General features: G+C 32.4%; 2 protein-coding genes across 8 annotated transcripts in view; one reads left to right on the top strand and one right to left on the bottom strand.

Moving 5' to 3' along the window:
- The window catches only part of LOC148610354 (uncharacterized), a 40932-nt gene extending 14573 nt beyond the window's left edge, over positions 1–26359 (bottom strand). Inside the window, exons 1-3 of one of the 4 annotated variants that reach the window (XM_088542872.1) lie at positions 26287–26359; positions 26016–26182; positions 25226–25326 (exon numbers count right to left, since the gene is read on the bottom strand). In XM_088542872.1, the coding sequence (XP_088398998.1) occupies positions 25226–25326; positions 26016–26182; positions 26287–26296 (278 nt within the window). In that variant the 5' untranslated portion in view covers positions 26297–26359. Of the gene's footprint in view, positions 1–968; positions 1072–25218; positions 25327–26015; positions 26183–26286 lie in introns of those variants that run through there. The other 3 variants (XM_088542868.1, XM_088542870.1, XM_088542871.1) reach the window with 3 other exon arrangements.
- Positions 662–23802, top strand: LOC148610355 (uncharacterized). 4 transcript variants are annotated; one of them, XM_088542876.1, is made up of 6 exons: positions 662–762; positions 1095–1189; positions 3234–3316; positions 3723–4052; positions 5913–6032; positions 8885–9595. In XM_088542876.1, the coding sequence occupies exons 1-6, from the start codon at positions 709–711 to the stop codon at positions 8920–8922; spliced, it is 720 nt and encodes a 239-aa protein (XP_088399002.1). In that variant the 5' UTR covers positions 662–708; the 3' UTR covers positions 8923–9595. The 4 variants fall into 4 exon arrangements, with proteins under 4 accessions (XP_088399002.1, XP_088399001.1, XP_088399000.1 ...); XM_088542875.1 differs by lacking the exons at positions 662–762; positions 8885–9595 and adding an exon at positions 23398–23802 and having other exon boundaries at positions 954–1189; XM_088542874.1 differs by lacking the exons at positions 662–762; positions 8885–9595 and adding an exon at positions 13191–14048 and having other exon boundaries at positions 954–1189.
- Positions 26360–26967: the final 608 nt, after the last annotated feature.

Raw genomic sequence — 26967 nt, 5'->3', positions numbered from 1 at the left:
AAATCAAACATGGTAAGTAACATTTGTATAGCCATATTAAGTTTTTTCATTGAAACAGATACCTTTTATCAACCTTTGTGAAATGCAATGATATTTGTTTGTCAACTGTTTTGCATCTGGTAGCCACTCAAGCTCAGTTTATCTGTAAGTCACTTTGACTTTCAGATTTATATACGTTCATTATTTCAAGGCAATTCAAAAGTTTAAATTTGATTTCTTTCCATGACACGCTTATCTACAAGTGCATTTAAAGTCCTGTCAAGACATGTTTACAGGTAAAATTTGTTCATAAACTTTTTACACTTTTTGTGGACGCGGAACACCAAATCATTTTTTTCATAATACACAAAGTGTAAATTTAAAATATCGTACTATTTATACTAGTCTAGTCAATTTAGTAATATTTATCTACCCCGTATTTGATAATAACAAATTTGAAAGTCCAGATAAGATATGTGATTACAAGTACATAGTTCATTGCATGCCGAAAACATGACGATAATGTTTTAATGCTATACTGTAAAGTTGTTACTTCACTGATTTGTGTTTTTTGTACACTCAAAGTTGAAAACAGCATTCAGTTTCAAACATTAGTATACACATTTTTTCTTCTTCAAATGAATAAATATAAGAAAGGTTAAATAATTACAGGAGAAGCATATTCTAAAATTGTAGTTCTAAAAGGTTACTTAAAGGACAAGTTAGACTATGATTCATTCAGCGAATAGGAATTATAGATCTGTATTTCAAAGTATCGTTCAGGTAAATAGTTAATACAGAACGGCACTTTGATAACGTTTCTATTCAGTTGTATTGTTATTATTTGTTGTTAGGGTCTCCGTTCTTAGATACCTTTACATGCGTTTTGTAAATATTTGCGTTTTAAACGAATCATAAAAAAAAAAAAAAAAAACTTGTCGACTTTATATTGATGATAAACTGGATTCAATTAATATCAAAGTACTTACATGCTTTTCATTGCGAATCGCTATAACCTCAAAACAAATATCAAATACCGTGCGCGCGCATATCTAGCTAGAAGAAGGAAGTGTAAAGTTCAGGGTGGAGTCCTCACTATTTTAAATATTTTTCAGTTGGACAAATCATTATTTTGTGAAGTTCCATGCTTCAAGCGGTACTGCTGTTATGCGTATGTTAATGTATTATGCAAAGAGCATATTTACTACAGGTAAGAAATCGAAAGAGTGTACATATTTTCACTCAGTATATCTCGAGTCATTAATTGCAATGGGATTTTCTCGTACATTTGCAAATTTATTTGTAACAAAAACATGATCTATAAGCCACTGTCTCAAAGCATAGAACATTTGAATAAAATTCGAAATGTGCCCCTTCTCTATCGAAATAACGCATCGCTCAGACATATATTCGGCTTCAAAACCTTGATTTTATTTGTATGTCAATGAAATGCCTATTTGATGTTCCTATTAAAAAGTTTCAATGTTTAAACGTCTTGAAGAATTCAGGCGATTTTCAAAATCATAATTTATTACACATTGCCTAAACTTCGTTATTCGAAGTTTTATTAAAAGCATCACAATTCGAGTTTATAAATTATATTGACAAGTTTGGTATCTCAGTCAAAAGATATATCATGATTTCATTAACATAAGCTGCTTAAGCTCAGTTGACAGGACACACAACTACTACAACAAGCACATTTTAACCCCATATCGGTTGAAATTCCTTAAAATTGTTTTTAGAGTAAATTTTGAACATATTGTGACTGAATGTATAGCTCTATTCTTCAAACTAATATGGTATTATTAAGTTTAAACCATATTTCATTTAATTCAAAGTGAAAAAGGAGAAGGCAGTAGGTAAAACCTATGTAAGTCCTCGCAATAAAATTGGATAAGTCAAATGAATTGATTTACTAGCATTAAAATACAAAACAAATAACTTTAAACAATTTTTAAAAATTTTATTTTTGATTAATATATGTATCATCAAACTAGTACAATATTTTCACAATGATGCATACTTAACATAACAAAATGTACTAAAAACAGACAACTGTGTAAATACAGTAAGAGAGGAATTGATACGAACTTAATAATGGAAAATTCAATCAAGAGAGTTTCTCAAAAATATTCTAATATCATCATAAGCTGGACGATCGAAGAAAAAAGAATGTTGATTGTCTCCATATTTAGCAGAATATCTGGACAAGAAGGGTCATCAATTATAAAATCATGAAATAAATGTGAGTTTAAGTTGCCGGATTCACTTCTGAATTGACAATGATAAATATTACTTTTCCTTTTACCACAATAAAAATATTTAGGGGGATTTGATGATTTACAAGTATACCAATTATTTTTATTAAATTAGTTTACAGATGTATAATCCTTGACAGACGTATTTAAAATATTCCAATGTCTGCCCGTTACTGACACCAAACTAGTAAAAAAAGAGGTTGCCCTACACTGAGGCTGGATATGGTTATGTTCGTCAAGTCTTCAATTACATTTATTTGGTCATGGAAAACAAGGAGCTATATCATTAAGATAACTAAGGGAAAATACATTTTTTTATTTCCTAAAAAGTAATACATTTATGTCGCTTTTTTCTATCCGATAAATTTTCAAAACCTAACTCTGAAAAAAGCTTGTTTACATTTGTTATCCTCCTAAAAATGAAATAATGCGTGCTGCTTCAATTTGTATAATCTCTGATAAAGATGATTCTTGCCGAGTGCAATTATCCCAGACAAATTCAAAATATTGAAGTATAGGGCTATTGAATGATAAATAAATTATGATAAGAGTACTTCTATTAGGATATACTTTATTTGGCGAAGCGAGTGTAATCTTGAACAAGCGTTATTGTATAAATTATTTGTAGAACTTCCAGGTCGCATTTAAAGTAAAATTCAAACCAAGGTGACAGTGTTCATTCACATTCTCAATATGCTCTCTGTCGTGAACAAAGTCCAATACAGATTGCTAAGTGTTTCTTCTAGAACAAGTAAGTGACTGAGTTTGGATGGATTAATGTTACAACTCAACCTTTTGTCCCCCCCCCCCCCCCCCCCCCAAAAAAAAAAAAAAAAAAAAAAAAATCCCCAGATCACTAGATAAATACTAACATATATATAATTTTCATCTTTAAAAATAATACGTGAAGTGTCTCCGGCAAACAACCTTATGTATCAATGTTATCAACAACGTCATTTATATAAGAACTAACTGTTTTGTCTTTATTTTTAGATCCTTAACAGACGAAATGCAAGTCTTGTCTAAAATTGGAATACAGCCTATATTGCTACTTCTGATCTGTCAATTTATAACAAGTAATACCTGAACTACTTAGCAATAACCATGATACACTCATGGCTTTGCAGTCGTTCTAAGAAAATGTAATGTACTGTGGTGTAACTGTCAATAGATGTATGAAAAGGAAACAAATGATAATGGTTATAAAGCACAGTAATAAAAATGGTGGCCAAAGCGACAATTTTTACAATCGACCTATAATCAAAATTAGTATCGAATTAGTTTAAAAATGAGCAAAATATACAATAATAATTTTTATTTTTAATACTTTTATGTTCAAAATTTACTTTCTGAGCCTGGACAGCAATGTCGATTAACCAACTGGAAAAAATAATTGTTCTTATATGATAATCACCTTCAAAACAACACTTTTGAAGTCAATTTGATAAAACAAAATTCAGATTTTTACGTGTATTATTGTAGAAACTGAACAGTGCAGTCACAATTTGTGTTTCAACTGGCAACTGTCAAGAAGTACATTAACATTAAAGTGTAGAGCAGACAGACTTCGATATAGGGTATCTATTATGGATCCCCTTGGGTATATTATGGCTGTTTGCCAACCTCCAACCACAATACTAAAATGCTTCAACTATAAAGGGGAAGGAAAAATAAGTCAAAATCCCAAAACGAACATTACTACCTATGTCATAAAGAGGATGATGGATAAACTCTTAAATGGTAACTGGACCTGCAAACACGGGACAAACTTTAATGTGGCAAGTGTTGAAGTTTTTGTCCTAAACAAAGAAGGTAATATTTTACCCTAAAGAAACAGGAAAATTCCTATTTTGAGCTATGCGAGGACTGACTCAGAACACGTGCACCTTCCTGTAAAATAATGACGCAATCGAATAAAGAGTTAATGACCGAATACATATCTTACCACTATAAAATGAAGTTTGAGAGTTCTTTGAAATAATATTTTCATCAGGAATAAACGGTAATTTATTATTTCTTCCAGTTTGTTTAAAATGTTTTTAAGTTATCTAAATTTTACACTTGGTCGTGACATACCACTGACCTGATCAATTGTTAAATACAGGTAATTTCAAATCAAATCCACACGGAGCCTCGTAAGAGAACAATAGAATATTACACTCGGGTGTCTTAGATTCCCCTATGGTGTCCGATTCCCGATTCTTAATATATCGGACGACAATCCCGGAGAATCTAAATATATAATAGTGTCTTACATGTACCTACGGTTTAAGCGTGTTTTGTTTTGTAAGAGTCGGGCAAAATGTGAAAAAAAAATCAGAAACCTGCATGCCATAACCCCACCGACCAGACAATGTGATTCCATTTCAGGATGCTTTCTTTATTTGAAAAAAAAGACTATTATTTGATCTCTGCATAACAAAGATAAAGACGTTTGAAAGAGTAAACAAGGGATCAAAGGTTCTAGCGGAAAACAGAAGAGAGCATCCAGAGACCAAAATCCAGACATGGAAAACACACATGCACAACAAAGAACATTAAATATCTAGAACAATAAAAACAAAGTAACAAAATCAAATGAGCAAATCAAGTTTGTAGCGACATAGCCCTGTTTCAGAAGCCCAACGGTAAGACGTCTAGCGCGATACAAAATGCCTGCGTAATTACGGCAAGCTCTGCATAACTCGTGAGTTGTGATGCGAAAACTCCATACGCAGATGTCAAAGAGATGTTGCCACAGATGTAAGGAAAGTCATCACGTTTGTCGAGAAATTTTGTCAATAGCCTTCCTTTACCATTGATCGTCAATATATGAGGTTGACTTCGCAGTGTCTGTATTTTCCTTTATCTCAAGTTCTTTGCGTTAGATGCGATATATCAAGTCCCCGAAACCAGGATTGTTTAACGATAGTACGTCATCCATATAGCGGAAACTGGAATTAAAGGGTCTAGCTAAACCAAATTCTTTCTTTCGGATCAGATCATAAGTCAGCCTCATAAGAGTGTAGGAATATGTAAGTAAGTAGAGGAGCACAATTTGTTCCCGTTGGAATGCCGATCGTTTGTTTAAAAACGCGTCCACTAAACTGGATAAATATATTGTCGATAAAACATTCCAGCATTTTGAAATATCTTCTGTTTATTTTGGAAATTGATTTGGAATTTTTTTTTTTAAATATGAGGAATCTATACAGGAAATATATAAAGATACCTAGGTGAAACATCTTTAAAAAAAAGAAAAAAAAAAAAAAAACAATGTATAATGTTTTTGCAATCCCATGTTAAAGTTTTTTGTTTTGTTTAGTTTAGTTTTTTTTTAATTCAATTGGCACTTAATTATAAATTTAATTGTTTAAAAAACTACTGGCACATCTTAATTTGACTCATTTCGTTATAAATCGTGATATAGACAGCAAAAAGAAAAAGCAAATAATTTATTTCTGGTATAAAAATCAGTGATAAATTGATTAATTCATGGCCTTTTATAAATTAAAAATCTGGTGTATTTTCGACATGGAATATGAGTGTACAAACTGCAGAAATTTTACAATATTATTTTTAAACATTAGAAGGAAAACGAAAATATGAAGAGATAATTTCAAAAGGTGCTGTCTTTTCACACAATTAAACTATTTTTTCCATACATGTGTAATTGTTGTTTTATCTTTTCAGAGTGTTTTACCAATACGATCCTTTTTGGTCTGCTCACGTATATTGCATCATTATTCAGTTGTACTTACCTCTCGATGAGTCTTCCTCTTTGCAAACGTTATAAGTGCCAAAATATTTCAAGTAAGTATTTGATAAGTAATTGCTTTTCTCAAAAAGGCATGTAATGACATTGAAAAATAAATAAACAAATGAATACTGAAATTAGACTGATGACATAATGACATGTTGAAGGAAGAAATGTGTTAACATAATGTACTTTGAGTTATTTTTAATTTCTTGATTTAGATATAAGATGATAAAATGGCAAACATTCAAACTTAAATTAATGAAAAGGAGTATGATTTTGATTTTCCTTTTGTTAATTACGCAATCCTGGTGATATGCCTGAAGTATCCTCCTTTGGTTTTCGCTTTTATATTTCACTACAAAGTGCCAGATTTTGATAAACGCAATAAAGTCCTTAAATGTTTGTTTATGTTGAGGTATTTTTTTTTTTTTTTTTTTTTTTTTTTTGGGGGGGGGGGGGTAAAGCTGTGACAATTTTTCACCTTTTTTTAATCTTGATAAGTTTATAAGTCATTACTCTGACGCATTTAAAACTAGTATGCTATATAAATGTACTGTATCTTACAAAAGCTTGTTTGAATTACGTTATTTTAACATTAACGGGAAACATAATCTGACATTTTAATATTCTCACTTTTTTAACCAATTATACCAAATTTGAGATATTGTGTTAGGTAATAACTTGTATGATTTAAGTTAAACAACTTTTGAAGGGAAAATCAAATAAACCCATTTTTGCAATTATTGATAAATTCTCAGTATGAAAATTGCCACAAGTCATCAAATTAACCCAAGCAGTATTATTAACTGTGCTGATTCTCAACAGAAAAAGTCATTTTGATTGAAGCATAAACACTCTGGGCATTTTGTTATTGAAAACAATGTCAATTTAAAAGTAATCAAAGGGATCAAGGTTTTAGCGGTAATCAAAATAATGTAATCTAGGGACAAAGACCAGATATGGAAAACAGACAATCACAACAAAGAATATAAGGTGTCGTTTACTTGTATGCGTCTTGTAATAACTTTTGTGATGCCTAATTTTGTTTGAAGGAATGTCATCGAATGGATCAAATTCAATAAGTAACATTCTACATACATCATCTTTTCTGCCTTAAAGCATTTATAAAAGTTGAGAATATTTTATCAGTTGATAAGCGATTAGTTTCTGCTGTGTGACAGGTTGGCATAAAATACAACGATGCCAGTTTATTGGCGTTGTAAACGTTTCAGGGGAAAGTTATGCATTCGACGGGACTGAAACTCGATCATGATACACAAATGTTGTTAGTCTTTTGAACGAATAATTCAATTTTCACAATAAATAAAACGAGGCCGGGATAAACACGAAAGACAATCCGGGAGACAGCTCCACTGCTTTTTATTTTAAAGGCTTGGAAAATATTAAGTCGGATCATTGATCTTCGTTAAGTGAATAAATCGCTTAAACGTATTCGAAATAAGATTAAAAAAGACTTATGAAAGTTCAAATAGGTTGTTTTGATAAGAAATCTAAAGTAATATAATGTTGTTTTTTTTTTGTGTTGTTTTAAGAGGAGTCGACAATGATGTCGTTGTATTTGATTATCTCTAATTTAATATTGTTTTTTTTTCAAGATGATTTTTCCTTTTTATGACGATGTTTTATCTTTCTATTCAGAAAAGGAATAATTCAGCATCAAAAGTTTAAAAATATACTTTAAAATTTCACTGTATAATAATAAGCTTTTCGACATATTTGTGATCTCGCGAGATTTTTTAGGAACGGGACCACGGGAAACTTTTACGGCCAATCAAATATTAAGCTATGATGACTGTTCTTTCAATCGATACCAAAATTAGCCATGTGTTGGGTAGGTGCATTAAAAACCTTAACGGGAGGTTTTTTTTCCAACTTGTCTCGCCTATTATCATAGTGAATTAAAATATATCTGTAAAGAAGTGTAACGTGCATTTTCAAGTGAACGATTTTCTTCAACCAAAAATTTCCATAGCAACTGTTAATAAAAAATAACGCACGCGATGATCACTTCAGTAAAGCTTCTCATTATTATTACACCTTGTTAAAGTCTTACTGTTATTGCATTCGTAAAAGTCGGTATGCAAACATAAAAAAAGAAGACACTAACACAAAAAAATGAATAAAACGTAACTCCGTTATAATGGTATCATCACTACAACAACTTTGTAGCAAAAGTTTAGCATCAATAGAATAATAATAAAAATACAATTATGACACGAAACTAGTTTACAGATACTTTTATATCAAAACATCATTTAATTAAGTAAAAACAATATTATACAAAATATTATATTTTTCCCTGGATTACTTTCATTTGATTTTCACAAGAATTTTGGTATCCTTGATTACTCTTCAATCTTAATCGAGCTTTCCATTATCATTTAAAGTGTAAAAAAACTTACTCGAAGAAAAACTACTTTTTGGGTAACATGTCCAAACCAATTGAATATATCTAATACCTTACACAATTGGTCGTCTTGCATTTTATGTAAAAAGATCGGAAACTCCATCGTATTCAATTGTGATTAAAAATATAGCATAACTAAGGCGTGATACAGAATTGACAAAAAATCAAATGAGAACATATTTGTATACCATTCACGTGACTACTGTAAACAAAATGACACTGATGAAATCTTTAAAGACTTTGCCTTCTTTATACAGAAGGTTTATTACATGAATTGCCGATGATAAATCTTACAGCAATGTACGTAGAAAAGGGAACATTTATCTGAAATCCTTTTGTATACATAGGAAAAAGGTTTGTCCGAATGCATTGAGTCTTTGCTTACAAAGGCTCTAGTCACACTTTGTATTGCCATCTCTTTGCAATTGCACTATATCAAAGTTAATAATTTCTGATTGAGCACTTATACTTCCATAGATTCCTTGCTTCATATTACGTTTGATTGTACATCGTAGCTGACAACCTTTGCATGTTTGTACTTGATATATACCCACTGTTTTCTGCCATTACGATGTCAAATTTGACATGGTTGCTGAAACAATAGACGGAAAGGATTATTTTTACTCTATAGTTAGTGGCGCATTTCATGTTTGTGAGGAGGTAAGCCGAAAAAAAAAATAAATACTCGGCAACGCAGTCAGAGAATCACCAGTTGTCGAATAAAAGCCCAGGCAATAGGCGAAAAAGTTTTATCGCTTTATACTGGAGCAACTAAAGCAAAGATTTGATGCTTTTTAGAACAACTAGGCTTTTTCTAAGCTATTGGAATGTTTCCTTTCCATGCCGAAACCTCTCATTACTTGGTACTTCTTTAGAAATTTACCACGTACTATTGTTGAACTACCATGTAAATTACATTCTATTGACAGACAGCAAATCCGTTTGTGTACTGTGTTCAATAAACAGGAATACAATCAGTGGTTTGCAGATATATATATGAGCAGGCATGTCGACCATTTTCTCTGCATACTTGAGCGTCTATTTTCATGTACATATTCTGCGGTTTGGTGGCTTTTATTATACTCTGTCGTGTTTTAATTCATAATCAGGAAAAAAAAATTGGAAATGGGAGTATTTGATAGATGTTGGTAGATACACATTTATATGCAGTCACTCCTATTTACCAAATGCTTTCTGGAAAATAACCCAACTATGCCGTACAAAGTTTCATACCTCTGTGTACAGTCCTTCAACCAATCTGCGCAACGATTTGACGGATCGATGACCGGTGTCTGATTGATCGTTGAGGATCGATGACCGATGACCGGTAACCGATCTGATCACAGTTTTGTTATGTAAAATGGCGTAAGATTTGTTTCAAATAAAATAAAATAAAATAAAAGTATAAATTGATGTTTAAATCTATCACATTATGCAAATGTGTGTAAAATTGACGACGAAAGCCACAAAAACCGTACAATACATTGACCGCTCTGCGGTCACGTGATGCGGTCACCAGTAAAATGGATCGGTTTGATGAATCGATGATTGACCGTAAACTGATCGGTGATCGATGACGGATCGGAATTTTTGTTGCACGGATCGGTTCAGATACTGTAAGACATATAGCCGACTGGAGCTGCTCTTTTTGAGGTTGTATTAGGTAACAAGAACGTCTCAAAATAGGTAAAGTGTTTTGGCATGCAGCATACAACATTTGACAGTTTTATGAACCGTTTACTCACATTGGGCAATCATCAAAATTAAAATTATCAAAAAGCAATAAAACAAATTCGCGTAAAAAATGAAGACATTTTAAGAATGGGCATTTATAATTTGCCTCTAACCTCTTAACGTATTATACGTTTTTCTAATTAATAGCCAATAGTAAAAAAGTGAAAATGTGGCCTTCATTTGCATTCATTATTCTCATTGTTGCCTTACTTTTTAGTCTCTAATAAATACGCCCCTCCGGCCCCTAATGGACCCTTGTCGTCTTACAAGACATGCTTTATTCTGCCTACTGAAGTTGCCAGTGGCCCTCGACTTTTTTTTTCTTGCGTTGGTTTAGCTTCCAATAAAAATATGTAGTTGAATGTTTGTCCAACTAAAAGGGGAACAATTTTTTTTAAAAAAAGCGAGCACGCTCACAACACCCAACACGCAAACATTTAAACACTTTAGTATATTCAATCCTTTACATGTATGTAACCAAACAAAATATTGCCCATCGACCGATGTACGTGAAAAACGTCCAAGATATTATTGTTTCGAAGTAAATTGATAAAAAACGGAGGCTTTACCTATGCCAAGAGACGTTATGACAGACAGATGCACAGACAGCGGACACAAGGACACAGGTACGGACGTACGGACAGATACTTGAACGGACCAAAACATAAAAAATACGAAACTTTTCGTTGCACATAATAAATTATAATAGATTATAAAACCTTTTCCAGCGTTGTTTGTGTTTACAAAAACAGCATTTTGAGCAATAAAGGGGAGAATCAAACACGATCTTATGTATACAAAAAGACATAAATATGTTCTGGTGACGAAAACATTATTTTGTTTTAATTTATAAAGCAAAAAAAAACCGGTCGTTTTTTATTTATCTATAATTCAAAATGTGTTCTACTACTTTACATCAATGTCTTGTTACAATTCAGACAGACAGTGCAACAAAAACGTCTGCGGCAACATGTAGATCAATACTATTTTATTTCATAAATACTCATAATTAGCACTTTCAAACACAAAATCTGGAGTGGTTTCTATCTGACAACGTTTCCTTTTGACTCTTTTCTCTTTTTCTTTATTATTTTTTTTTTGTTTTACATATTTTTTTTAAACTACATCGCTCTCTGACATTGTATAATTTCTTCCTTTATTCTCTTTACATTTATCATTAAACTACGGTTGATTGTTGTCCTTACCTATCCGGATTGTTTTACTTCTATGCATGAGAAATTTGCTTGCTTAATTTGGTAACCAATGTCATATTTTTAATAAATAATAAGGCTGACATTTAGGTATGAATAATCAAAATTAGATATATTCATAAGTTGACATATATTTACCTACTTTTCTGGGGAAACAAATTCTTTCAAACTGTTGCGTTCTCTATATTATTGCTGTATTTTAGGGCATTGAAGAAGTTATTTATTTGTTTGTTTGTCTTAAGACCAACCCCCCCCCCCCCCCACAAAAAAAAAAAAAAAAAAAAAAAAAAAAAAAAAAAAAAAAAAAAAAAAATTCTCATGTAGTCCATTTATTGTAACAATGTTACAATTTTACTTTACATCGTCGATTCTTAAAGGAAATCATATATCTATATTGTCCTTTGTACGTTTGCATTCCTTGAATATATCTTTTGAAAATGTTGGTATTTCCCGAAGACACCATAACCGATGTTGATGGGGAAATATACATACATACATAGATACATACATACATAACTTTAACTCCTCCAAAAGGAGATATGACATATAAATACAATTACATTATGCAAATGGAAAAAATAATGTTTATCAAAATAGAAATGTATATACAGGCACGTCTTTAGAGAGTACAGTTCACAAGAAATGGACCAGTTGCGGATAAGATAATTTCTGGGTCAGCGTGAGTTTAACTTCCTCCTAAAAGAATATTGCTTTGTGCTATATTGTCCAAAGTGCACTGTAGATGTCGTGTCCCAAAAGACAATATAGTTTTCCGTTCATTAATTGTCGATTGTCATTTAAGAATAGGCAGTTTGAAATTTGATGCAGTAATATATCATTTGAATATGAAATACATAACAATTTCCGGATATGATCGGTAAAGTCCATAGTTTTGACAATTTCTTGGCTGTTTTTAGGCATAAAGATGAAATGAGACCGTAGCTCATAAGTTTGATGGTTTGCCTAAGTCTATGAGTTCCTTAAATCTTGCAAAGTCATCATTACTCTGTATTCTAAACATTTTGTTATTTAGTTCAATGGTATTGATGGCATTATTATCAATGTTTTTCCATGGAAATTCACCAGTGTGTATATAGGTCAAAAGGTATTGCTGGAGATCATATTTGTGTGAAATATTTATTATGTCCGGAATGAATCCAATCTGTTTCCTAAATGAATAATTGTATGCACTTTAGAACGAGATACAAAGATTAAGAAATAAAATATCCCTTGGATAAGATTTGATTGAACCTTGTCATATAAATAAGATTAGAAATATCCGATATCACATGCCCAAAAAAAGTAGGTTGAATAAAAAAGTATTTCCAAGCAGAAATATGGTGGCAATATTCCAGTTCAATATCAGTACAGTCATTGTTCGTTTTGTAGCTTAAACCCCCTTCATAAAATTTATTATTTTGAATATAAATCTTCTAATATACTATAAAGCAAATCCGAAGTGAGCAAACTCTTTTCTAGTGGTATAGAAACATACGTCAAGTTGTGGGACATTCGATCATTTTAAAAATGATTATATGAATTATATAAACCCGAAATATGGTCTTGAAACTAGAAAGTTCGTGGCAAAAATGTACATTCAGTTTCTTCGTCTTCATACAGATATATTGCTGACATTCTTTAGATAATTGTTTATCTACTGAACTAAATCTATCAACAATCATTTTTGGTATGATAGTTCTTGAGTATTTTCCCCTGGAATTAGCAATCCAAGTAAAAACCACCGTGTAACATGGACAATACTGGGATACTTATGTAGTCACAACTCATTTTTGAAGGCAAAACAGACAGGTGTTTACCACAGGATGTTTACTTTTCAGAAACGTCCGACATCATCTACACATAATCCCACTGGAGCAACAAGAGACCATGATCCGATACGCCAACAACGTCATCATATGTAGTAGATATCCGAGAGTCGCTTTCACTCACCTGAGACAACCAGAAATCAATAGCTATCTTTGACGTCTTTAAAGCGCACCGTGAGGAACAACTTCTTCACCTGCTCAAATAGAACGATACCATACCACTGTTTGTCGTCCAAGCTGCCTGCACAGATAAGCTACAACCTTTTGACCAAGTACAAAGAAGAAATCAAAGCACACTTCCACAACTGGTACTCAGCACAGGACACCCAGCTCATCAGCAAGCAATAAGACAACAGTGGGCAGACCGCCAGTGTAAATGTAGAACTGAAAACTTCGGTGCTGAGATACATCCACCGTAACTGGATCATCTCTAACACACAGCAAGATGGAAACCCGCAAAGACTTAACCCAGCTTTGATTCCGAAAGCCTGGTTTGTTATAGACTTTTTACAAGCATAGTGATAGATAAATTGGTATAGTGCTTTATTACCCTTAAGTGTGAAAGATTTGTGTGTGTTCTTTTTATGTATAGTGATGTAAAACATGTTTTCATAACATCAAGTTTGTTACTTTTGTAATGCTTTAATAATTATCATTGTTGAAAATACTGTGATAAATATAACACAAATAAATGTTTTTTTTTTAAATATTAAGATTGAAAGACAATTCAACATATACATATTCAATAAATGGTCCTAACATTAGAACCATGATTAAGACCACTCTAGGAATAGTGACTATAATGATACCTACAAAGAGAAAATCAAATATTTACTAGTGAAATAATGAAATGAAAACAACCAGATAATAAATACAGAATAAAATAGTGACCAAGACACTTTACTGAAACATCGATTTTCAGAACGGAAGTCGGTTATGTTTCCAAAATAACATTAGTATTTAATTTTACACAAAATCAAAATAAAAATACTTACAAAAAGTTTTTCAGCGAAACCAAACAATGTTTTAGGTATGCATGTCGTGTTGTGGGTCACTTTAGTTCGAACAATCTCGTTTACATCCCTCAGATAACTACGTATGTCACACAATAACATAAATGATGTCCATGTACAATACCCCAAACCGATGGACGGACTTATTATTCGTTTGATTCTAAAATTCGTTGATTAGCTCGCCCATGAAAACCACAAAAATGGTACTCTATGAACAATGATACTTTCACAGTACTAGAACGATCAATGAGTTTAATCTTTGAATGCTATTACCTGTACAGGTTGATGATGGGGTTTACAAGCAATGATAGGCAGGTAGTTGCAAACTGACTAGTTAGGAAGTATCTGAAGCGTTTTTTTAACAATATCAACAAATAACGGTACAACAAATAAAGACATCAGATAATAGGTAGGCGAGGGTATAGTGGACAATTTTATACGGTAGTGGCTATTGTGGTAGCAACGTGCCGATAAAACGGGACTGTTAAAAGATGAAGGGGACACTGTAATGGTCATATTTTAATTAGATTATAACCTATCAGATAATTAAGTACCCTATTAATTCATTTATAATTAATTCTTTATGTTAAACTGGCAGGCGTCACGTAATCGTTTGTTTTAGAAAACTGTATTACATTGTCAAGAAAATCACAAAAGAAATGATTTAAAAAGAACCTTTTTCTTAAGTTTTTTTTTTTATCTATTTCCTAACCTTTCCATTATTAGATGCAACAACTTAAATTGCATTACATTGCTCTAAGGAGTCATTGATGCATTCTTGCCATAATTGCTTATTTCAAAACGGGCGAAACTAGGGCTGAAACTAATTAGATTGCTGTAGCAGTTTTACAAATGACTTACGACTGACAATATTGAACACGAACCCAGATCTATATAAAATAGGAGATAAAGAATACACATTTTTTCTATGTAAAAATTCAAAGAAACATTTTAATTACAGGGCGGGGATTTCCTTACAAGTTTAGAATTTTGAGGAGCAAAGTTGATTTGTAGACATTGGTTTTTCTATTCCCATGTTAAAAGTGAATACCAGCGTCTATGGTAACACTGGAGATAGCCTCCAAAATATAAGCTTACTTTCACGACCTTCTATTTTAGCTTTTGATCATCCGTAGGCTGGAAAAAGAGTGACCCCTGCTGTACAGATTTCAAGAGCACTTTTAACATTATTCAAGTAAATAACATTACCAATGTCCGATAATTCAGTGCAATTTGCTCCTCGCAAAAAAAAAAAAATATTTTGGCACGTTTGTTACAGTGTCGTATGACACAATCTCTAATGTCCATCAAAAGGTTTCGTACAAGCAGGTTCATTCGTTTCCTAGCCATTTCAAGAACTTTTCCATCCATAGCAACGGACAAATATCTCTGCATTAAAATATCAGACCAAATTATTCGAACATTTGGGCACATTGTGCGAAAACGTGTTAAATCATATTCTATTTTTGTATAAAACTTCTAACGTGTCATATTACCAAGTTCATTTGATCCCGATTGTATTTTTATGGAAGACCAGGAAGAAAGCCTTTCCAAGTCGCCCTGTTTTTTTTTTAAGTTAAGCTATTGTCACCCGCACACGTTTGTTTGCCTATTAGACAACTGAGATCAATATTCTCTAAGAACCTAATTATAAGTATATGACATGTGTCGTAAAAAATAAACGGATTTTACATGTTTAAACGTATGTATGTTTGAAATATATCCGATGACCAAATACCCTTTTTCTTAATTTTGTCATCAAAATCGAGGCGCTAGCTTCAGTTGCACAACAAATTTTGAATGAATGTGGTCTACATTGGCCATGGATTTCACAAAGGGCTAACATTTTTGTAACTTGGAAGAAACTTGGTAACGTGTCAGATATGAGCTGTTGAATAAACAATAAGTTGGTTTTTGAGCTTTCAATTTTTAAGCATAATTCATCAGTATGATTTTATTTGTTAAATAATACACCACATCTCCCCATCACAATGCAAGGCGAACATTGCTAAAATAAAAGCTCATCGAATATCAAATGACAAACGTTCGGCATAGAGCAAAATAATTGGCTAAATACATCGGTCGAAATGGACACGAATATCCGGGTATTGCGCGATTTTCTCTGGAATCCCTCTAACATGTAGCTTTTGTCACTATATCCGTTTATGCGGTGAAAATAATTGATGCCAGATATATATGTAGAAACAGTCGAAGCGGAAAACTAGAAAGGTATGCGATAAAGTGCAGTATGTTGTTAAGGGGGACTGGTCATACATCGTCTAAGTTGTACAAGAATCTAAAGTTTTCAGGGATGCAACTGCCGTTTATTTTAAATTTTCAGTTTATTAAAGGCGGCCATAGACCTAACTATTATACTATTGATTTTCAAGTTTAAAGAATCGGAGATGGTCTGGAATTTCCTCTCTGTGGTCATCTGCTTTTTTGGCAATGAGTTCTGAAATTCTGCCAACCAAAACGAGTTAAATAAACAGCAATTTTATTCAATGAACCGGTGCTATATTCTGGCGTTTTATTTTACGGTAGCAAAGAGTAATCAAGGAAACCAAGGTTCTAGCGGTACTCAAAAGAATATAATCCAGGGACGAAGACCAGACATGGAAAACAGACATACACAACAAAGAACATAACGTAACTAAAATAATGCATACAAAGTAACAAAAGCAAATGAGCAACTACGACTCCACTAAAAATTGGGAGCATGGACCAGGTGCACAGGTAGGGTAAGCGTTTTCTTAAAATACTCGCCGAGTTCACATAAATGTCAAGTCCGGGGTAGACGAAATAGGAAATGAAAACTATGACGCGTTGAACAAATCAGTTTTCGTGCCGCAGTTGGATACAACGTAACGATCCCCGAGTTCATGATAGCGACTATAAAATTTTTGTAGTAATGACTTCAATCTTGTAGCAACATAACTCTGCTCCAGATGCCTACTTGTTGGAAATCTATTTAGTTTATTTTAACTCTGTGTTTGAGTACATCAATGAAAGGCGATGGAAAACCTAAACATTGTTTTAACTTATTAACGCATCTATTGGCAAACATTTTTCATAATAATCCTTAAAAAAACAAGCTTCAGCTGGTCGTAATCGGAGGGAACGACCCTAAGCAATCTTAATGCGTTTTTGATGTCTGCCATAGGTAATTTTTCAACTTCCCCCTCGGCCTTTTCCGTATTCTTTTTAACATCACAACATAATCACTAACACTTGAGTAAATCTCAGAACAAAATAATGGGTCAATGAAAATGTTCACGGAGATTTCGAATTGATAAGATAGATATTTATGGAATGATCTAACATTGCCGTTCTTTTTGGATGCCAATACAAAAATATCGGAGAAATTCGCATGGTGGAAAGGGGTGGGGAAGGAAATTGTCCAGCTATTTTACTTAGTTTTACTACCTTGTTACGTCGAGTAAAATGTACTCGGAAAACACTTTTGGAGTTTTATGATTTCACAGACATTATTGTACTGGAATGTTGTAATTTGAAACCAATTTATAAATCATTGCTAATTTCTTGCGCCACATTCTGTAAGAGGTAATTACTAGTGATTTGACATCTACTTTAATAGGAGAATGACCCAAGGGATAGAGCTTAATCTATGCAGTTTGTTCATTTCCCTTTGCTGTATTTGATGGAATAGTCTTCAATGCAATTTGATCTTTTGTAGACACACTTACATGTGGTTCCAAACTTGCATTTCCTCCTATTGTAGATCCAGATGGCGCAAAAAGAACGACATCATTCTAACAACTTAGACCTTGCCCTTTTTGAGTGTTTTAAGCAGATACCTTAGCATCAGTACCTATGACGCACTGGTCACCAATCTTATTAAAAGATCATTGTGGGGATGAACAAATAAAGCAACCACAATTCAATATTAATAATCCCCCACGATAAATGTTGGGATCTTACCTCACGAGCCTATACTGCTCGTCGTATAATACACAACGGAGTGGTAAAATGCCTATTCCATGCTGAAAATGTTGATAAATTATCAGTCAGATAATCACGTATGTAATAAAAGTTTGATGTTTGAGTTCATCTACGTACATTTTAAAGTCTAGTTCTGTAGAAAAGGGGGAGATTTATCAATTTTTTCTTGAATTTCAAATTCATTTGACAATATTGAATGTATTTTTATGAATGGATTGTACGTGATTTGATTTCTGCTTGAATCTTGATTACTTTTAAGAGAAGACGTATCAACATATACTTTTATTGCGATGCATAAGAGTTCAAGAAACGGAAATAATTTTGGCTTTTGACAATAAAATAAAATAAAATAACAAGTTTTTATCCGATACTATTTTCCTAATTAGAAATAATCAAAAGCTCTTATTTACACATTTGAAGAGTACATGTAATCAAGGGAACCATGATTCGAGCAAAATCTAAAAAAAATGTAATCCAAGGGAAAGGACTAGATAGTCGAAATAGACACAGCAACAAAGAACACAAAAATATTCAAAATAACACGTACAAAACAATAAAATAACATGTAATGAATAACCTAGATTCCATTAAAATACGTATATTTGTTTTGATGGAATCCGTATTTTTAGTTTTAAACTGGAAGCAATGTAACCCTGTTTCGGAAACCTAATTAAAAGAAATCTAGCACGAAACAAAAAGCTTTTATATAACATATGAGATGTAATGGAGAACGAAGTCGTCATAACGGTATTAATGAGAACTAAAGTCAAAGCCTGGTAGCATTGAGAAACCGATTTCAGCCTAACAGGGAAGTCACATTTTTTTAGCTCCCCTACGTTCGGTATTTTCATATCTCCTTCGGTAAAAGTATTTATCATTATTAGATATTTAATAATTTTGTAAATACAGATACTTATTTTGGTTTCCGATAGGCCATGAGAGGAGGTTTTCCTCACTATTGCCATTAAAGCAAAGGAGCGAACACTAAGTATTTCAATTCACAGTACAGCCGGGAAGGTGTTTCCTGGAACAGCGGCGTTTCCAATGTAAACTAGGAATAACTTAATGGCTTGCGGACATTTGTCTTAGATTATTTTTCAATAAACGTGGTTGTCATACACTATTTAGTGTTTCAGATGTACCATAGAAGTTTGAAAAAATAAGGTTTGTTAAAGGAAATATTTATATGTATAATCCTAGATACAATAACAATAAAACTAAACTGAAGATGGACATAATGCATTATCAAAATTTACCATAGCGTTTTCTAAGCAAGTATTTGTTAATATGTCATCTCCTGCCGATGTCACAAGACGACAATAAGACAGTGTTAGATTATTTAACATTTTTTTAACGAGAGGGAGTTTTTTCATGAGTATATCATCGAGCAGCTTCGCCACGAGACATGAGAAATTCCCGCGAGTTGAAAAAAAAAAAGATAATCTGTTTATCGCTGTTTTTGCTGAAGTGTAAGGTATTAGTTTTCTTTTATTTTCAATTTCCTGACCTAAATATATTGGTTTTTTTAAGCGCTGCAAAGTGTCTTTTCGGGACTATTTTTCAGCGACGTGCTACGTGACGTCACGTATGTTTTGCAGCTATGATAAACATCATTTGAAAAAAAAATCGGTTAACTAAGACGGTCGCGTTTAAAGGTTGTGGAATAATTTAGGGATTTATTCATTCCTATCGGGTAAGTTAGTGTATTTAATCATTTTCTATTATAAACTAGATAGTAATGTCACAAATAAGCCATGATTTCAAATACAGTAACACATAGACAGACGGTTATTTGGGTCGTCAAATATTCCCATGTTGTTGCGTGTATGTCAAGCGAGGACACAGAAACTAGCAAAAATTTTCATTCTCACTCGACTGGCGTGAGATTGAAAATTATCGTATGGCAAGATCAAATAGATTTTAAACAAAATAGCAATAATAATTATTTCTCATTTTCGTATCCAACCTAGCTGTCAGTTCTTATATCATTTGATTCGACATTTTTGTTTTTGAGTTTGTTCAGACTGATATCGATGGGATAAGATTGTTATTTGTACAAATAGGCAAAAAATGAGCAAATAATAGTCTGGAACCCTATATTTTTTAAATCACTACCCCATGTTTTGTAAATATTATGACCAGCCCGCATGAAATATTTCGACAGATATTTCAATTTGTACTCAGCATCCCTCTTCATTTTAGATTTTATTATCAAGTATTGGTGACAATTTATAATCTCATATGGTTTTCCCTGCAATCCACATCAACTGGATCATTATAAGCTAAATATTTGAAGACAGTTTCAATATTCAATGCCGAAAGGTCTTGTATATTCGGGTTAATGCAAAATGGATCGTTGTACATTAGCATATTTAGTTAAAGTTGTTGGCTAGTTTTGTTTATTGGCGTAGATATAATGAATTAAACTTGTAAAAGACACCTAATTGTTTGCATTGAACTCCAGAAGGGTATACCAATGGACTTTTTTTTCTGCAACGGTATAAGAGACAGATACAATTTCTAACAGGTCTAAAAAATCTATATGGCTTTTGCGACTGTTAGTTCAATTCTGATCTTCGATAAAAATGATTAAAATGATATTGCTTGAGCTGCTTGTAATAATTAATTTGAAAACACATCCACCACATTGAACAAATATGTTGGCGAACAAACTTCAAGGATTTTGACATAATCATTTTCGGATTGATTCAATAATGATCTGGAATCGTTAGACACTGTTTCAATTACTACTTATTTGTGTCCATCAGTTCATATTTTTGGAGTAACAACAGTTCTATGCTTTTATGATTAATGACCTGGAATCGTTAGACTCTCTTCTAGGTACTACGTATTTGTATCTAGCTGTTCCGCTTAAAAAAATAACAATGTAATGCTTTTGAGTCTTAATTTCAACTGTGTATGGAAGATAATAAAATACAAGAGGCTCCCAGGAACCGGAATCGCTCACCTGGTTAAAGTTTGTCTTTCATGAGCAATTAATTTAACAAGAAGTTGTCCAACAATTTTGACTCAAGAAGACTTTAGTAGGGCTATCATAAGGATCAGTGATAGTTTAAAATATATTGGCTGAAAACTGTTGATGAAACCTTTCATTTTTCCTCTTTCAAGGGCAATAACTCTTACAGGAGTCACCTGACAACTTTGATCCCTGACGACTTTAGGAGGCCTGATAATAAGGATCATTTCAGCTATAGAAATGATTTTGCTAAACCTAACAGAGTTTCTTGTGAAAAACTATTGTCTAACCCCTTTGTTCTATTTTTACTAACAGGAGCTACGTTTTTCGACGGATCAAAAATCCTCACATCAGTTCTATGCATGATACCCCTCGAAACATTCATACCAGGTTTGGTTCCAATTGCTCAGGTGGTGTCAGAGGAGAAGATTTTTGAAAGAAATAACATTCAAAATAGCATAAAACGTCGAAAAAAAAGGCAATAACTCCAACATGACTTCACATATTAAAATGAAAATTTGACCACAGATATTTCTCATCATGCTAAACATTTTTATTCCATGTCAGAATTTGGCTTAACCTAACGGTTTTGGAGATATATACGAACAACTACTGTGTGACCCCTATGTTCAATTTTTAGTAACGTCGGCCATGTTTTGCAACGGATCAAAAATCCCCACATCATTTCTATGCAAGATACCCCAAGAAATATTCATACTAAGTTTGGTTCCAATTGGTCAAGAGAAGAAGAGTTTTGAGAAATTGTTGACGACGACGACGGCGATGGACGTCAAGTGATGGCAGTAGCCAATAAAGGAGTGAAAAATCATAGGTCCGGATGCTTTTATATTCGGTTAAAAATCTATCATTAAGGGTTTATATATCGTGAAACTTAATGACAAAATAACAAATATATATGAATTTACAATATTCATATACATAGTTAAATTTTATATGGTAAACACCACAATTACTTTTGTCTGCATGATAACACGGTTGCATTTGTTTGCATTATTGAAATCCACACATGTGCAGTATCAAGTTGTGGCTATATTCCAATTAAACCTGATCCGATGGAGCAGTGTAGCGAATAGAGTCGTTACATCCTGAGATGTTGTATAATATTGATTTGTGCAGGCGGTGTTGCCATAGATGTCACAGCGGCATGAGTTCGAGCTTCGCAAATTTGACAGTTCTAACAACGTTGGGAATTTTTCAGACCCTTATATATATATATATATATATATATATGTGTGTGTGTGTGTGTGTGTGTGTGTGTGTGTGTGTTGTAAGTGTTGGTAAGGAATTTTCAATCATTTGACTTGGAATTTACTAATTTATTTTGTGTATTAAGATTTTATTGACTTCCTTTTCTGTAAAATGGGGAAGAGTTTGTAACCTTATATGTCAACATTAAAGACATTCAACAGCTAAAATATCACTTGCTTAACAAGAGCTTTAGGATTTGTGTTTTGTAGAAAAGTTTGTTTTTAGGTTTTCTTCTTATAGTGCCTACAATTCTGTTTTAAATTAAAAAGAAAGCAAAATTAAAAGTGTTATTTTAATAATTACTGTATATGATCATACCAAATGGCTGTCATTGCTTGTTCGTTTGGTGCAGTTAAAGTACAAAGTTTATCAAAAACATGTTCAGACTTCTTCAGCCATAAAATTGAGATAGTCATTCAAACCCTTGGAATTCCCTACATAAAGTGAGAGTCCTCTCGTTAACAAACACGGTACAGTATGCGATAATTATTTCGTTAACTCGATAACAAATTAAGTATACTGTATTTTATGTATGTCCTTATCAAAAGTGCGAATGATTTAAGACATATACACAGGAATCACAATTTTCTTCATCCATATGTCCCCTTAATGCAATTAGTCGATATGTCAAGAGGCAAGTATTTACTGTAAACATTGTTTCACATAAAGGCAATGTACGTTTTCAAATGGCTGCATACAAATCAATAACTATATGATCAAACTTTGGCATATCATGGATAATCCAGCACATGACGTTTTTTGACAAAAAGAAAGTTTTCATGATGAATTTTATACATAAAGATAAATGAGTTTATCTCGTATGTTTACCCTGATATTATAAACTATGAAAAAATACCACCGCTCAGCTTCCTAAAAACCCAAATAATCAAAATGTTGACAAATTGTCAGACAGGATGTAAAATAATTCAAATAACACGATGGGGCCTTTCAATCATGATTATTTGAAGGCAATATTAAATCATATTCTATATTGTAGGTTGAGTTTGGAATGAATGATGTAATCCTATATGCAAAAAAAAGCATGTTCATCTATGGAAAACTCCCAAAACAATATTTTGATTAACTCTAAAATATTGCAAATGCAAAATCAGAACACCAAAAAAAAATATGAGAAAGATTCATATACTTCTGTGTAGTTGTGTAGGAGGACCGACGGATAAGGATACCCCTTTCCGTAAAGAAGTTCAGACAGAAGTATTGAAGACGTATCAACGGGTGGACAGATGAATGGACACGCCAATTGCTATACCATCACTCAAGCTACAATGTAACTGTTCAGTCGAGCATAAGGCGTTCCAAATTATTAAACTCATAATTTTACTTTAAATGGTATTTGTGTGGATTGAATGAATATTGTTTTCACATCCTTGTCTTTTGTCGGTTGATAAATGATTTTGAATAATCATATTTGTCTTTTTCCGAGGCAGTCGGTATATTTTTGCGTTTTACCCTTTGATCTCAAAGACTCTCTTCCATGGAAACGCAAGTCCTTTGTTCGCAATACTGTTTCCCGACTGCCCAAAAAACTGATAACATAGTGGCATTCGAAAACACTGTATCGAAATTGCGTGCCACGTGCTATTTCCTGAATGAAGTGCAGAAAATTTGAAGTAGAAAGAACAACATCTTACTGCATCGAGATTTTTTCGTTAAGATAGTACTTTCTTTAGTCTAGATTTGAAAATAACACAAGAATAGGCAACAAGACCTGAATATTTGGAACTGGCAAATATATTATACACACTTAAAAAAAACATATCAAAGATAAGTTCAACTAAAAGATCAATAAGTATCTAAAAGCATCAGAAAACATTAAATTTAAGAAAAAAAAAAAACAAAAACAAAAAAAACAAAAACAAAAACAAAAACAAAACAAAAACAAAACAAAACAAAAAAACAAAAACAAAAAGAAACAAAAAAAAACAAAAAACAAAAAAATTATACAGAAATTAATTGTAAACCGGCATAAGTAGACTGCAAAATATATTTGTGAATATCGGGGTTTTTTGTTGGGATTATTTTAATCATGTAACATTGTTGCTTTACATAATTGATTCTCATTATGACATTGAATTGGCAGTTAAATGTTGGAAACAATCAAACGTTCTCAGTACGATAATGGTTGCTATCTCTATAAACACCCTTTATAATAGAATACATCTTTTTATTAATAAGAAATAAACCAACCAGCTGATGCATTTGAATTTTTTTTACAACGTTTAACTGCGTATTGGTAATTTAACGAAGCGCATAAATAAAGGTTATGTTTCGTTCCCCGCAGTATGAGCAAATTAACCATCATCTCATTTAATTCATTCGAAGAAAGATAACTAAAACTTTATCATAAGACAATATTGCTGAAATTGTAACCCAAATTGTGCCAATATTTGAAGTAATTGAAAATTAATTTTCTTACATGGTTGTGGTTTTAAATCAACGAAATTCGTGACTGTTTATTTTTTCCGCTCGGTACTTCTTCCTTGGTTAGGACAAACATTTCCATATTTATAAAAAAAAAAGAAGCAAAGTCAACCGTAACTGATGAACAACATAGTAAACAGACATTGCCAAATATGTGTCCTCTATTATAAATTGTATGCTGCAAATTAGAATCCACAATATAACATGGGTAGATGGAAGAGGTCTGTAGAGGGAACGGTGTCACAATATCGCAATCGTTTAAGTAACTCTCACTTAAAACTTGGTTGTTGTCAATCTCAACAAAGAAATAAGCGACAAGAAGCTCTTAAATCTAAGTTAAAATGTAGTCAACTGACAAACACGTCAAAGTACGTACAACTTACATCTCCCCATTCTCTATCCATCGTTCTGTGTTCATATCAGCTCCTAATGCTTGGTTTGTATGTTGTTCTACTAATTTACCATTTTCTGCTTTAACTAAATTCTACATTAAAATATAACACTTGAAGTATGACATCATTTATGAAAGAGTAAATTAAAAAAAAATGACTATATTATTTGACAGAAACAGAGACTTTTTCAGCATGCACGTATTCCAAAGTTTATGCATCGTGATCTGTTTGACACAGGGTTTTAAAACACAACAGTTCCGATTTTAAAGTATTTTGGTAAATGCAGTAATACTAAGGATCAAAGCTATTTTGTTTAAAATCTCGGTTGTCAAAGCTTCCTGATGATATTTCTAATTTACAAATGTTATATCATAAACACCAAAAACATTATAGAAAAAAAGCCTCTACGGGGTCAAATGGTTTTGGTTTTTGTTGTATTAAAATCGACGTCACTGGTGTCAGGCATTTAATATTTCTCAATTGGACAAATAAATTTCACGATTCTGTAAATATCAAAGAAAATATCTTCTTCTGGTTAAATCCTACCATTTGAAACATTACTATTGTTTGTTTAATAGGGATTAAATACATTTCAGACACGATCTTCTTTGTTTATTGACATTTGATCATATAACCATATTATATCAATGATATCCCTTTTAAAATAACCGTGTCAAAAGCTAAGATATAAAAAAAAAAAATACGTGAATTAAGCACTCAAATACGAATTCGATCAGTAATAATTTTCTTTAAATTCATAAATTTAAACGACAGTTAATACCTTCAAAGGGAAACCATCAATAGCTGCAGAATCATACGGTTGACCAATGTTGAACTTGAACTCCCGTCCACCAGGCATTCCAACACGACCTACACTGATGACCCATCCATCGCCATCCTTTCCGTACGTAATCAGCGTCCTTGCAGCCTTATAAAGCTCTATCTCATCTGTCGGTAAAAATTAAAAGAGCATAAAAAACCCTGAATTAAACGCTTATCAACTTACCGCTATAAAAAAAAAAAAAAAACGGTTTTGTTTTTAAAATATTTACACATATCCATAACTCTGGTATTTTTTTTTAATCTCTACTAAATACCAGAAAAATAGAGGTATCGACAAAGTGAATATTAATGGCACCAAAGCACAACTGAAATGAATTTGAGATAAGAGTAATCAAGGGAACCAAGGTTATAGCGGTTATCAAAATAATGTAACCCAGGGACAAAGACCAGACATAGAAAACAGACATTCACCACAAAGAACACAAAGTTACTAAAATCATACATACAAAGTAACAAAAGCAAATAAGCAACTCGGACTCCACTCAAACCTGAGAGAATGGACCACTTGTAACACACTTAAAAAAACTTGATCGACGCTAGTACTTAAAATTACATGGTTATTTGTGTTATTGTTATTCTCGGTTAAACATTTTCTTTTTGTATAATTTAAACCTTTCTCCTTTAGCCATCCCTGTTCTTATATATAAAGTGTACATGGATTGTTTTGGGAAACATAGAGTGTAAAGCAGCAATTTAAACTTAAAGTATTTTTTTTATTTTTATGGTTTACTCTTACAAATAATGTGAAGCATGCCTAATGCTTTCATGGATCGTTATTTTATGAGTTATATTGTTCTAAGCCATTTTTTGGTAAACAAAAATTGTTCAATAAATTTTGAACATGCATAACCAATATCTAAGGCACTTTTTTGCCACACCAAATCGGTTTA

The sequence above is a fragment of the Perna viridis genome, chromosome 8 (genome assembly GCF_037379345.1).
Source record: "Perna viridis isolate PV_CMFRI_1.1 ecotype Kerala chromosome 8, ASM3737934v1, whole genome shotgun sequence".
Classification (NCBI taxonomy): Eukaryota; Metazoa; Mollusca; class Bivalvia; order Mytilida; family Mytilidae; genus Perna; species Perna viridis.
The sequence above is the reverse complement of the archived record's forward strand: the minus strand, read 5'-3'. Positions and strand labels throughout refer to the sequence as shown.